The following is a 14,734-nucleotide window of genomic DNA, read 5'->3' as shown; positions in this document are numbered from 1 at the left end:
TGACGCCGAGCCGAAAGGCTACTAGCACGCCCATGAGCATTGAAGCGGGGCTTGAAGGCGGCAGGTAGGACGGGCGCACCGAGCGCCAACGCAGTTGTCGCCGCTGCACGGGCCGCGTCAACGGACAAGTGGAGCTGCAGTTTCACGGCCGTAGAACCACTGACGCCAGACTTGGCCATGAGATGAGCAAATGCATCGCTAGCCACATGAACTGAGAAAACAAGGGGCTCGACCTGCACCACGACGAGACGAGCAGGACGGTCACGGAAGAAGTAGGACAGAAGGATAGACATGGTCACGACGGAGAACGGAGGCTCACGCGCCGACGACAGGGGAGGGGGCACAAACAACCCAAGAGCGGAGAGAGGAGAGGACCAGCCGCTGAAAAGCCTTACCTAGACCAGGAACCACTCAGAACTCCCGGATCGCGGCGTGAGCCGTCGCACCACTCGAAGGGCCATCAGGTCGGCTGCCAAGGGCCGGGGTAGACGGAAGGGTGGTGGCATGGGAGCTATGCGGAGGAGGGAGTGGCGATGGTGGAAGCAGTGGTTGCGACGGTAGAGGGAGCGGCGGTAGCTGGGGGCGCCGAGGGGATCGGCTGACGCGTCGCGAGAGCCCTCAACCCCCATTATTCTTTAGTTTTAACCAATGACTCCACTAACAAATTCTAAAATTACAGTTATAACAAAAAAAGTTATCAACATCTTCTAAAACTGCACTAACAAATTTCTTATACTATGTCAACATTTTCCACATTCGTAATTTTATATTTTTTTCTTAATTAATTTAAATTTCTCAACTATATACATTTATAATCAAATACAAATAAAAGTAAAAACATATCAAGTGACGTAGAATGACGAGTAGTAATGCCACATCTAGAAGGGATTACGGGAGATAGGGGTTTACAGGGTGATGAGGCGCTTTTTTATTGGTCAGCTTTGGGGCATGGACTCACCTCTGAAAATCAGGAGGCGGATGTTTGATTAGAAAAGAAGGGAGGTCGCTAAGTCTCCGTTAATTATAGGATTACTGAATGACGAGACATGTCCTACTGAGACGGTCCACCACCGCGCCATGTGTAGGCGAGGCAGCCTCGCAATAAGCAGCACCGCGCGCCAAATCAACTGACCTGGATCTCTACGCTTCCTGAGATCGATCGGTTACAGCGGGAGACGCTGTGTCGTCGTCTATATAGACTCCTTCCTCGACCCCCTCCCATTGTTTCTCGAATCTCGATCGTAGCTTCCTTCCTTCCTCCCTCTCCCTATCAGGGTCATCCGGCTCGTTCGTCCGAAGTTGTTCGACCGAGGCGAGATGACGGGCAAGCGGAAGGCCGGCGACGACATTAAAGGGCCAAGGCATCGGGCTGCTAGGCAGACGGAGGAGCCTACAGCCCTTACATCGGCGCAGACTTCAGGGCCGACGACGGCGAATGCAGCCGGCGACGGCATTGCCGTGACTTCGCCGGCGATGAGGTGGCTGTTGGCGGTGACTTCAGGCTACCCCGTCGACTTTTCCCAGTTCGATGGAGGTGGGTGCCCGAGAGATCAAACTTCAAAGCATGAGAGCGAGCGCGTCCTTCGTTCTTGGGCTGATCAATCGTGCCGCTTCTTGGATTGTAACATTCCATTGCTTCCTTCCTTGCAGCCGCTCCCGGGGCCGAGGACGGGTCGGGGTACAGGGGATTCTCCCAGTCGCAGGCGCATGGGAGGGCGCCGCAGATGCCATCTCAGGGGATGCGCCGGCCGCCGCTGGGCAATCCAGGTGGGTTCGCTCCCAAGAAAAGCGCTAAATTCTTTCTGGTCCGTGCGGTTCTTGGTTCTTCACTGACGCCGGAGTTCGATTTCTTGGTCTCCGTTGCAGCCGGTGGGCGTCGGTCCTTCACTAACCAGTACCACGGGCCGACCGGCCATGGTTCGCTCTCCGGCCAGACCCAGAACCACGCCGCGGTCCCCACGCAGACAGGAAACGGGCAGACGGCCGGTTCGCTCTCCGGCCAGACCCAGAACAACGCCGCCGACCCCAGGCAGACAGTACCAGAGCAGCCGGCCGGTTCGCTCCCCGGCCAGACCCAGAACCACGCCGCTGGCCCCAGGCAGACAGAAACAGAGCAGCCGGCCGGTTCGCTCCCCGGCCAGACCCAGAACCACGCCGCCGGCCCCAGGCAGACAGGAACAGAGCAGCCGGCCGGTTCGCTCTCTGGCCAGACCCAGAACCACGCCACCGGTCCCAGGCAGACAGGAACAGGGCAGCCATGCGGCAACTCCGGTGACGCCGGCGGGGTAAATTAATTTGCTATGCATTTATTTCCCATTCATTCGTTATTTGGGCTTGTCATGCCGCCATGAACTCAATGATTTCTTCTTGGATCTTCGCATTGTTCAGCAGCCTTCGTCGGCAGTCCCTTGCGCAAGCGCGCCAGGTGCTCCAGTCAGTTCCCTCGATCGACTGTGCACTCTTTGCAAGAGGTCCACGACCGGTGTTTGGGGCTTGGTGCCATTGTGTGTGGATTGCTACAACAAGCTCGTCACCAACAACGTGCCTCCACAGCACCCGGAGACCCCCTACGCGCCTCCGGTTCCAGTGCCCAGCTTCGGTGGCGCGACGCAGGGTCAGGGCATCGCCATTGGCGACCAGCGCCAGCCCGACCTCGGCCAGCCTTCTTACGCGGGGCTGGCACGGACTGCCGTCGGCCCACTCACAATGGCACCGAGTGCTGACATGTGCTGTGTATGTGTTGACCTAGAGCTAACCATGTGGGTTTTGGGCACGTCGCCCTTGTGCGAGGCTTGCTACAACTGTATGTTCGTCGACGGCGAAGCGCCTCCGCAGCACGCGCAGACCGGCTACGTGCTCCCGAGTCAAGTCCCCAGCTACGCGGGTGCGCCTCAGGGGACAGTCCCTGCCAGTGAGCAGCAGTACCAGGCTGCGGCCATTAGGCCTTCTTCCGGTCCCAGCTCGAGCTTGGCCGTCGGTTCGGGCCCGATCTGCCAGGCTTGCGGCCACCCCTCCGGCGCCGGCAACAGGGCTTGCGGTGTTTGCAACCGCAACGGCTCGCCGCCGCCAGGGCTCGGCTAGCTCATATCTCGCCGCTCCAATCAGTGTACGGCATTACTTTGAGGGAGACTGTCTTCTGAACTCTGAGAGCCTTCTCTGCTTGCTCTGTTTTGACAGAGATGCTGCTTTGAGTAGTGATGATTCTTGTGATATATGCCGTGGCAACACATACATACAGTAGATCAGTGACACGTATATTTGTGCTTGTTTCCTTTTTCAGTGCTCTGACATTATATCCGATTCGTTAATCTTTGATTTGCTTATGTACGCTTGGATTGTGCGTGTCTGGCTGGTTCACTTTCAGTTAATCTTTGACGTTCTTCCTTGGTACCGAACTACTGATTAAGTTTGAGATTACATTTTGTTGTGCAAGACTGATGATCAGTCCAAACCCTAATAGTATACTAGGGCCAATACATATAATAGATGATTCGATGGTTATTTTCTTTTATACTACTACATCTTTTTGTCCTTTGTCGTCAATAAATGATGATTTGGTCAGAGAATAGGTTAGTTCGTTAGTTATATTTTGGTGCTTCCTGACGCTTTAGTGTTGCTTCATTTGTTTGACGAATTCAGTTTCCCTGAAACCGAATGAATGCTCAATTTATTTTTAGGACTATGTATCATGATTTCCAAACCCTGGAGTTTGGCGAATGGCGATATAACATCGCCCATATCTAGGTTTTTGAAGCATAGTGCAGTGCGGATTCTCCAGATCATTTATGCAGTATACATAAAGTTTAGCAAAATCTCCTCTGATCTTATGTACAGTAGACACTAGTAATCAAAATTCAATTAATGTCGATTGAAGGGAGTAGTACATTTCAAAGTTGTACACGGTAATTGTTGGGGATATTACCCCGCCGTATAACCCGTCCTATGGGGCCGGGTCATGATTATGACGGCTTACCATTGTACTCAAGATGGATCTTGGCGTACAAGACTGAAGGTGTAAGGCGGCCTCTCCCAGTAAGCCGCATCTCGGTTCAGATTACGAAGATGGCGAGTCAAGGCCCATGAGGTAGAAGGTTGACAGAAGATATCGTTGCTTGAAAGACAAGGCGAGTTAAAGATGTGTCGGGTCACGAATCATAGCACGATCCGGACTCTTGTAAACCCCTGGGTCTTGACCTGTACATAAAGGCAAGCCCCTCAGGTCGATATGGTTAAGTTACCATTCATCCATAGCTAGGTGAAGCGAATCCGCTCCCTTGTAATTGATATCATCATCAATATACACAAAGCAGGACGTAGGCTTTTACCTTCATCGGAGGGGCCGAACCTGGATAAACTCGTCTCTCGTTCCCGATCAACCCCTTTGAGTCGCCACACAGCGATGATGGGCTCACACTTAAGTTCTCTCACGAGGACATTTGTCGTGATAAAACCACGACAGTTGGCACCCACCATGAGGTTGACGCACGGTGGAGTTGAGTTCTCAAAGGGAGCCCTTCTAGGGTTCGGGAGCTATGTGGTTGGTCTAATGACCAAGTGCCGTTGTGGGAAGCGCTACATCGACAACTCGAGTTGGGGTCCCGAGGCCGATTCAATAGAGTCTAGATACCGGGTCCCCTTCGGTAAGATCCACGTCTTCATAGAGAAAGTCGGCATGTCAGTACCTTAGTCGGACGCCTACACCAACATCATCGAGCCCGCTCGGTACATCTGACACGGCCATCGTCAAGCCGGTCAACGTTACGTCTTCGTCGGTTTACGATTGACCTCCCGAATGAGCCGGCGGCTGGCGGGGTTACTCCTGTTGACTCCAACGGCGAGTCGTCTATGGGGGACACAGGATCAATCTGCCCCCTCTACGATGGGAGACTTGGGGCTTCCCTGAAACAGAAATTCCGAAGAGTCCCGAGAGCCGCCTCGCCAGGTCACCATTTACATGGCGGGAGCCACGGCGGCTCAGGACCTACCGGGAACAGCCGCCACAAACAGAGCGAGCGGGTCACGCAAGACGCCTGCTCAAGCCATGATGGATCTAATGGGGGAGATGGCAAAACTCATGGCAATCCCAGTCACTGCGGAAAATCAGGAGGAGATTAACGCAGAGCTAACAAAGCTTCGTGAGGAGATGGCCAAAGTGCAGCGAGAGATTGACGTCGAGAACGCCCGGATGACAGAACTGCAGGCTCGAATCAATGACGAGTCGGAGAGCTTGAAGGCTGAGGCTTGGCAGTTGGAGCATCGCCGAAATGCTTCCAACGCGGTTCACCAGAGGAGACATCGGACTCGGCTTCCGATTGATCTTGACCTAGCTCGCTTATTCGCTAGTCCACACACGTCCGAGGTGGAGCGAAACCTCCCTCGACAGACAGACCGTCAGGTTGAGCCGGCTCAGCCTCAACTGGCACGGCCGTCGACTCAATGGTTACGGACGCCGCAGGGCCACTTCTCCGACCCTATTGATAACATGATGGCTGCCACGCGTAACATGGAGTCGCTCCCTATCCATGGAAACACCCCGGTCGAGCTTGAGGCTAGGAATACCATCGAGATGCTGAAGGCCGCAATGGTTCACCAGACGCAATTTTCTTGCAGCCGTGATCGGGTGCACTCCACACCGCATGACAGCCGCACCAAGAGCCGTCATGAGGAGTCTCCAGCAGTTTTCAGCAGCGATCGCTATCAAATGCCCAAGCGCCTGTGGATGCAGCATGAGCCGCCTGCCAAGCTGAAGCTGAGGTTGTGACAACAATGGCGGATCAGACGGTTCCGGCTCACCCCCAGCCGGAGCAGACTCCTGGCGAGTCAAGAAGCAGAACGGTCGGGGTCCCGTGTTTGTCTCTGCCTCTCCGCAATGAATGCATGCCCAAGGACTTTAAGGGCCCCCGCAAGGTACCCAACTATACGACGGATCTCGAGCCGGCGGCGTGGATTGAGAGCTATGAACTTGCCATGGACATGCTTGATGCCAGTGATGCGGTGTGTGTGAAGTATCTTATGATGATGCTGGAAGGGCCGGCTCAAACGTGGCTGAAAAACTTGCCACCCAATTCTACCAACACTTGGGCGGAGTTGAAGGAGCGGTTTATCAGAAACTTTCTCGGAACCTGCAAATGCCCAATGACGATTGTGGATCTGCATCATTGTGTTCAATGCTGTGATGAGTCGGCGCACCACTGGACACATCGGGTCGCTGAAATCATTCACTCATCATACGGCATCACGACAGCTCAAGCCATCCTGATTTTGGAGAAGAATTGCCATTTTCATCCACTGGTCTAGAAGCTTGGCCGCTTGAAGCGAAAGGTGCAGGACATGGGCGAGTTAATGGACAGCGTCATCAGGTACACCGAGTCAGATGGCACGAAGGATGTCGGCTCAGATGAGGACGAAGCCAACAAGAGCAAGAAAGGCGACGACTCCAAGGGTCATTATCAAAACCCTTGGCATATTGGGAACCCGGGAGGCCAAGGAAAGCGAAGGCACCAAGATGGCGGGTCAGATTTCGTCGCCAACACCAATACTGGGTTCAGAAACTAGCATCAGAACACTCGCCCTGGTGGAGGTTACAGTGGGAGAAAACCACGCAATTGCGAGGAGATTCCCAAGCATAGTACCCGAGATACCCCATCTACTCATTCTTGGGAAAATTGCTATGTTATACAGGAATTTCGTCTCGAGGCCTCTAGGGATAACCAAGGAGGCAATGGTGGTGGACACCCGGATCAGCCTGGTCCAGGCGGGTCACATGGGGGCTCATCTAGCGGGTTCCCTGGATCTGTCTTTCAAGGACAGGGCGACCCAGGTAATGGCAGTGGACATCATTCTGGGGAGAATAATAAGCAGCATAACAATCAGGGCGGTTTTTAGAACAACCCTAAGCAGCTGAATAGCGGTCAGTATCATGTCTTCACCACCAGCACCTACAGGCGGGACAACAAACCGAAGCAGAGAGCGCTTAATATGGTTGAGCGAGCGGTTCCTAGGTATCTCAACTGATCCGAACAACCGATCACTTGGAGCAAGGAAGATCACCCGCGTCGGGTTGATAACCCCGGTGGTCTAGCTCTGGTGGTGGCGCCTCAGGTTGGTGGATATACCCTCTCAAAGGTTCTCATGGATGGAGGAAGCGACATTAGTATCTTGTACTATGACACCTTTCGGCGGATGAACCTCTCTAAGGACAACCTACTACCATCGACAACAGTTTTTCATGGTATAGTCGCAGGCAAGTCGGCATACTCGGTTGGGTGGATCAAGTTAAACGTCGCTTTCGGTGACGAGTTTAATTACAGAAACGAAGTATTGCCGTTGGATGAAGTCGGTACAATCTCCAGGCAAAAACACTGATTCCATTTCCTAAAAGTAGTAAAAATAAGCAACTAATTGCATCCAGACTATGCTTGTTTTTGCACGAGAACAATCAAGCACCCCAGTTCTCTGATAGACTTTTCCAAGAAAACAACAACCCAGGTTGCAGATTTCGAGCAACTTTACTTGTATTGTAGACAACTCATGCTAAAAAGTGAAGCAGCTAGAATGCAAAAAATAATAATCACACACGAAATAGGAGATAAGCAATTGGTGGTCGTAGGCTCACTCGCCTCTAGCTCTTTTTCTTTGCGATGACCCCGTCTTTGTTGAACATCCGTCCTCTAGCAAAAAATCTATCTTCTCCTGTATGTAGCAGTGGCATTCGACTTTGAAGTACCGGTAAAGGCAGATAAGTTTAACCTCAATAGAAATCTCTTTATAGCCTGAAGTTGGCTTACTTAATTCCTTTGAGCTTCCCCTTAGTTAGTTTTCCGGTAAGCTAATACGGGCGCAGGTCTAGTTAACGTATAAGAAGAATCCCCATCAGACTCTCGTTTGTTGGTTGGGATGGGATCTTAGGAGAGGAAGGAAAGCCCTGAAACAAAGTGAGCATACGGGAGGGTGTCAAAATGCCTCCAAGCCTGTGAAGCAAGTTCTAAAGAGAGTTTGAAAGACCACTGCGGAATGGGTTTTGACCAGCTAGTCGGATTGCCCTATGTTCATCCAACTTGTGCTATCTTTGCACGCAACTTTGTGCGAATAGTATGAACACCTTGCATCAATCGACTTAATCTGTAGAAAATAATCACTCATGTTTCATTGCTAGATATGTGTATCAATTCACCCATCCATCCATCCACCTAACCCATGTGAGCGACACTTGAGAAACACAGGAACCTAATAAACTTAAGGAACTAGTACCTACTTGAGTAACACACGATGAATATGGTCTCCTCACTCCCCTGTTCTTCTACTTGAGAAACTGAAACTAGTACACACATGTAGCAAGCTAAAGTCAGACTTAGGATCTAGCAACAGCACACGAACCTGGGCAGTGAGTTGCGTTAGTGAGCAGGGATGAGGAAAGAGAGAGGCAAACCTTGACTGATGTTGATGGATCTCCACCTTCCCATGAGAGCATCCACAATTTGTGGAGGCAGCAGTGCCTCTAATGCGGGACCCACATGCTTGCCTCTAAACTTTGCTCAAATCCCCACAATGTATATTGATGTTGCAGCCTCTAAGCATTTACCCCAGGTGTAATATAATATATTTCTTTCTCTCATCAATTCACCTAGATGAGCTCCGAAGCCACCAGGATGACAAGTAGGGCCACTATATTATTTAAATCAAAGAAGAAGCTTGGAGGCAGCTGAAAGGACGTGGATGTCGCCTAGAGGGGGGTGAATAGGCGCTTTAAAATAATTAAGGTTTAGGCTTGAACAAATGCGGAATAAAACTAACGTTTAATATGTCAAGCACAAAACCTACAAACAACTAGGCTCACCTATGTGCACCAACAACTTATGCTAAGCAAGATAAACAACTAAGTGATAGCAAGATATATTACAATAAACAATATGTCTATCACAAAGTAAAGTGCATAAGTAAAGGGTTCGGGTAAGAGATAACCGAGGCACGGGGAGACAGTGATGTATCCCGAAGTTCACACCCTTGCGGATGCTAATCTCCATTAGAGCGGTGTGGAGGCACAATGCTCCCCAAGATGCCACTAAGGCCACCGTAATCTCCTCACGCCCTCGCACAATGCAAGATGCCATGATTCCACTAAGGGACCCTTGAGGGCGTTCACCGAACCCGTACAAATGGCAAACCTTGGGGGCGGTCACCGAACCCGTACACGTGGCAACCCTTGGGGGCGGTTACCGGTACCCGTACAAATTGCTCGGGGCAATCTCCACAACCTAATTGGAGACCCCAACGCTTGCCCGGAGCTTCACACCACAATGATTGAGCTCCGAGACACCACCAAGCTTCTAGGACGCCAAAGCATCCGCGAAGAACAATATCTAGGGTACTAAGTACCAAAGGTAATAAGCTTCTCAAACTTCACTTCCACGTATCGCCGTGGAGAACTCAAACCGATGCAACTAATGCAATGGCAAGAACACACGAAGTGGTCAAGTCCCTCACACTCAAATCCCTCCACAACAACGAAAGCTACGGAGAAATATGAGAGGAAGAACAAGGAGCTCACAAAGAACTCCAAGATCAAGATCCAAGGGGTTCCCCTCACATAGAGGAGAAAGTGATTGGTGGAGATGTGGATCTAGATCTCCTCTCTCTTTTCCCTCAAGAACAAGCAAGAATCATTGGAGGGATTGAGAGTAAGCAAGCTCTAAGAATGTCAACAATGGAGGTAGAACAAAAGCTCAACAGATGGATAAGGACAAGGGGAAGAAGACCCCCTTTACATAGTGGGGGAAGGAATCACACCGTTACCCCCACTATCTGCCCGAGCTCCAGCAGTACTACCGCTGGCTGCAGCGGTACTACCGCTGGCACTCCAGAGGTACTACCGCTGATTGCAGCGGTACTACCGCCAGCTAGCGGTAGTACCGCTGGCTGCAACGGTACTACCGCTGGCACTCCAGCGGTACTACCGCAACCATTAGTCCATAGGAATTGTCATCAATTACCAAAACCACATATGGAGACATATGCTCTAACATTCTCCCCCATTTTGGTAATTGATGACAACTACTTCAAGAGAGTTTATATAAGGAAATAAGCATAACCAACCGCACACATACAAAGCAATAATGCATGCGTGCAAGATGTAAATGCTTACGCAATAAAAGCAAACCCCTCTAAACATATCCAAAGTAAACTCTCTAAACTTCTCCCCCATTGGCATCGATTGCCAAAATGGACGAAAAGTTTAGAAAGCCAATATATTTGGTGGTCCTCCAAAAAGTGTGTACTTCTCAGCAAATGAGTGCCAAGAAATACACAAATACAATGATAAGTAGTTGGAGGAAAACAAACTATATTGAGGACCCAAAGATTGCAAATAAAAGAATCGTATGCCACAAGGACATACCCCAATAGAGGCAAGCAATCAAAAGATACCGGATGGAACAAACAATCATATGGTCCTTCGAACCACATGAATAAAAGATATTATGATAAAAGCAACGGAGTGTTTTATCAAAACTAGAGAAGCTCCCCATGATTTGTGCACTAATAGGAGATTTTTGTATATGATACAAGTGCACAAAATAGGATCGTTGCTCCCTCAAAATTAATAAAAACACACAACGGGTGCAAGAAGAAAGATGAGACAATAAGCAAATCTCTTGCACAAAACAAGTGGTTGAGCAACATGTAAAAGAAGCAACTTAAGATTAGGCTCAACCAAAATAATGTGTGTGAGTCATGGCAAGGCACTTGAGAAGACTAAGATAGGGATGAACATTACTCATCAACATAGTATTGATGAAATGAGACACAAAGTGCAAGACATATCATTCCCACACACACATACTTGAAACTGGGTTCACAAGCTTACAAAAAAAAAAGAACCAACGCTTGTGACAACCCAAGGTGAAGATAGGAAATAAGAACCTTGTCAAGAGAGTAGGGATACCAATCGAAATGGCAAAACCCTCATCAAGACAGGCATGAGGAAAAATAAGAAAAATAATCTTCACGGCCAAAGAGTGCATCAAGATGTAGGAAAATAAGATACGCACTCAAGACAAATCCTTTCACGAAGCCACCAAAAACTGAAAAATGAAATGCAATGGTGGACGTAAAAGAAAAGAGGATATCAATTAGAGATGTAACTTCTCTCATGTGTAAAAGATTCTAAGTAGAAGACAATCATGATGATATATATATCCACAAAGAAGAATGTACACACGAAATGGTTACAAGAAGGAACAAACTAGATATCCAAAAGGAAGTCATAAATATATCAATAAGATCTTTTGCTTGGAAGCATAGCACATGGCCTAATATTTTCTTATTGTATAATATGAACTTCCAACATACGAACATCAAAGACATCCCAACTAGTAATAAGACATCATCGTTAGGATGCTTTGAGAGAGGAAACAAGTACTACAAGAACGAATCAAGAGATTCATGCCATGATGCACCCTGCAAAGAAAAGACAGGGGCCTTTGCAAGAAAAGAATGCATGAAGTAGATACTTGTTACCGAGACAACATTGGATTGATGTAGTAGATAGTTGTTCTTTGATCATCCTAACTTGGCTCCAATAATCACATGGTCTCAACACCTTCCTTATAGGTGAGCCGAGCATCCAATGCATCTCCAATTGTTCCTGGAACAACAAAACAAACAAAATGGTGCCCAAACTCATTGGGACCAAAGAGTTAGAAAACCAACAATACATAGGACAAACTCCACATACATATGTGCATATAGATATGAATTTGAATTTCATGCACACGTTAGCCATTTTATGACAAGGTGGAGTTTCCCCCATATATTGGGTCAAAGAAAGAGAGCATGCCAAAGGAAATTCATATAGTAAATATGCATGCTCAAGGCTTTCAAGAATCCAATCAACATATAGTTGATAAGATACCAAAAGACAAGGTATCAAGTGATAATAAGATAGCAAATGAAAAACTATTACTTGAGGGATATCAAATAAAATATACAACAAGGCATGAGATATCCATTGACACATGCCAAATAAAAAGGAAACAAGATACCAATTGAAGAAAAACAGACACGAGGTATCTAGTTTCCAAAAGAGAGCTAGGTTCCAACAAACCAAACCCTCGACAAATTTTCATGATGGCACAAAGCATCATAAAGAGCAGGACTTGCCTCCCATCAACATACACTTGATGGGGATCAAAAGATTTTATGATGGGCGAATAAAGAGAGTGTTCTAAAGGAAATAGGATAGCTCCCCCATGGGTTGTGCATTATATAGAATTTGCATTTAAATACAAAATGCACAAGATGGGATCATCACTTTCTCTATATCTATAAAAACACTAGACAAGTTAAAATAGATCCACAAGAGGCAAGGAAGACAAACGAAACACAAGATCCAATGTAAAGACGATTAACAATTCCTACCACGTGATGGGAATACCAATGGTCAAGGACAAGAAGTATTTTGGAAATGATACTCATTGGTAGATCGCAAATATATCCAAGATCATCTTTACCCATAAAACGCAAGCAAATGACACTTGTAGAGCAAACATGCCACCTAGGAACAAGATAATTTACAATATCAACACTAAGTGGCAATACCTCAAATGTACACATTCTCTAGGATTGTAATATGCACATAGCATATTACTCCCCCATAATGTGATAACCCAACAATATTAACAAGTGGAAAATGAAAAACCAACAAGAGATAATTAATGGACCATTTAGAATTTGAATTTCTCATGAGTAAGACATACCACATAGAAACTAGATAATCTTGAAATATCAATACTAAGTGGTATTCCCCATGTATACACATTTATAGGATCGTGAGGTGTGCAAAGCACATCACTCCCCCATAATAAAATAATCCATTAATCTCTCACAAGAGCCAATCAAAGATACAAACAAGATGCAATAAGGCTCAATAGAAGACTCACATGAACATGATATGCAAACCAACATACACATATTCGCTTACTCAAGATAAGCAAGTTGGAAGCACAACATATACAAACACATGCAAGGTACAAAACCACAACATGAAAAAGGGGCAAGCAACTAACAATGTAAATAGTTTAAGTACAAGTTACGGTAAGGAGGCACATTGGATATAAGATAGAAACTCGATAATCCAAATGACTTGGCTTGAGATAATATGAATGATGAAGACCCCTTAATTCTTCATTATGTATCCAAGTCTCTAATGTCCTCCATATTCACCTATTGATCAAGTTTGAGCTTGTTGGTCCCCAACCACGTTGGGTCCTAAGAGGTTAGTCACAATAGGCTTGGCAACCGAAATGGTACTTTTCTTGACACCACTTTGAGTACCAACAAACTTGGCAAACACATTGCCAACCTTATCCTTCCCAAGAGAATAGATATCATCAATAATGATTGGGTTGGATAAATTACCTCTCGTGCAAGAAGAAGCGAAGTGACCCTTCTGACGACATAAGTAGCAACATCTACCCTTTAATTTCTTCCCTATTGATTTCTCAACATGAGGAGTGTTGGATTGGGTCTTCTTGGGAAGGGGCCTTTCTTCAACTTGTAGTTGAGTATGTAAGTGCACTTGTGGCCTCTTCCCTTGTTGCTTGTGACTTTGGGGCTTCTTCTTTAGTGGGCAAGATCTAACATGGTGCCCTTCAATTTTGCACTTGAAGCAAATAATCTTGGCCAAATTCTTGACTTGTTCTTGGCCCTTCTTCTTGAAGCTTTTTGGACTTATTCTTCTTGTTGGAGTTGAATCCAAGTCCATTTTTATCATTCGGGGATTTTTGTCCACACAAGACATTGTTGAGTGTGGACATCCCTTCATGACTCTTTTCCAAGTCTTTCTTTAAGGAAGTGACTTGGGCCTTGAGCTCTTTGATTTCCTCTACATGGTTAGTATCAACACAAGTACTAGAGGAAGTATAAGCTTCATTCTTAGAGCAACAAGGCATGGAGAGTAATTCATCACAAGATGTAGCAACATTATGAGTAGATGAATTACAAGGACTAGCACATGGCAATATAGCTTTTTGACTAGAAGTAGTGCTAATGTCCACATGAGGCTCACTCGATGTTACCTTGGTAGTAATAGCCTCATGAGCTAATTTTAGCACATTATGGAATGATAGAAGATCATCATGAGAGCTTGTGACCATTACATGACTTTCTTCCAATTTCCCATAATTGCTAGATAGCAACTCTAGTTGAGCCCTTAGCTCAACATTCTCCTTTAAAATGGATGCTTCACCAGAAGTAGAGTTAGTAGCACAAGCATCATCATTAGCAATAAGAGGAGAAGGCACCTTGGAAAGCTCTTTAGCATATGAAGCTTCAAGTTGAGCATGAGACTCGGTGAGTTCGATGAGCGAGCTCTTAATAGCCCTTGAGCCATTTCCGAGGTGCTCATAGTCCTCAAGGAGTTTAGCATGAGCAACTTGAAGCTTATCATTTTTAGTTCTAAAATCATTAGCCACCTCGAGAGCTCTATCATAGGATCCCTTTAATCTAGATAATTCTAGAGCAAAGGTTTCCTCAAGAGATTCCTTGGTGGTTTGTTCATTATCAAGAGCTTGAGATAGCTCTGCGATCTCATTAGCGTAATCACGCTCATGACCTTGCATTGTCTCAATGGTGGCCTCATGCTCCTCAAGATGAGCTTCCAACTCCTCAATGTATTTCTTGCCCTCAGTGGCAATAGACATGATTTCCAAGAAGTTGGAACGAGCAAGTTTATTCTGAT

General features: G+C 47.2%; 1 protein-coding gene across 1 annotated transcript; it reads left to right on the top strand.

Annotated features, from left to right (window-relative positions):
- Positions 1-1,157: 1,157 nt before the first annotated feature.
- Positions 1,158-3,324, top strand: LOC123399007. The gene is made up of 4 exons (XM_045093443.1): positions 1,158-1,534; positions 1,651-1,767; positions 1,867-2,285; positions 2,389-3,324. Exons 1-4 carry the CDS (start codon positions 1,318-1,320, stop codon positions 3,079-3,081), a joined length of 1,446 nt encoding a protein of 481 aa, XP_044949378.1. The 5' UTR covers positions 1,158-1,317; the 3' UTR covers positions 3,082-3,324.
- The last annotated feature ends 11,410 nt before the right edge of the window (positions 3,325-14,734 follow it).

Source organism: Hordeum vulgare, chromosome 5H (genome assembly GCF_904849725.1).
Source record: "Hordeum vulgare subsp. vulgare chromosome 5H, MorexV3_pseudomolecules_assembly, whole genome shotgun sequence".
Taxonomy (NCBI): domain Eukaryota; kingdom Viridiplantae; phylum Streptophyta; class Magnoliopsida; order Poales; family Poaceae; genus Hordeum; species Hordeum vulgare.
Note: the sequence above shows the minus strand (reverse complement) of the source record. Positions and strands in the feature narration are given on the sequence as shown.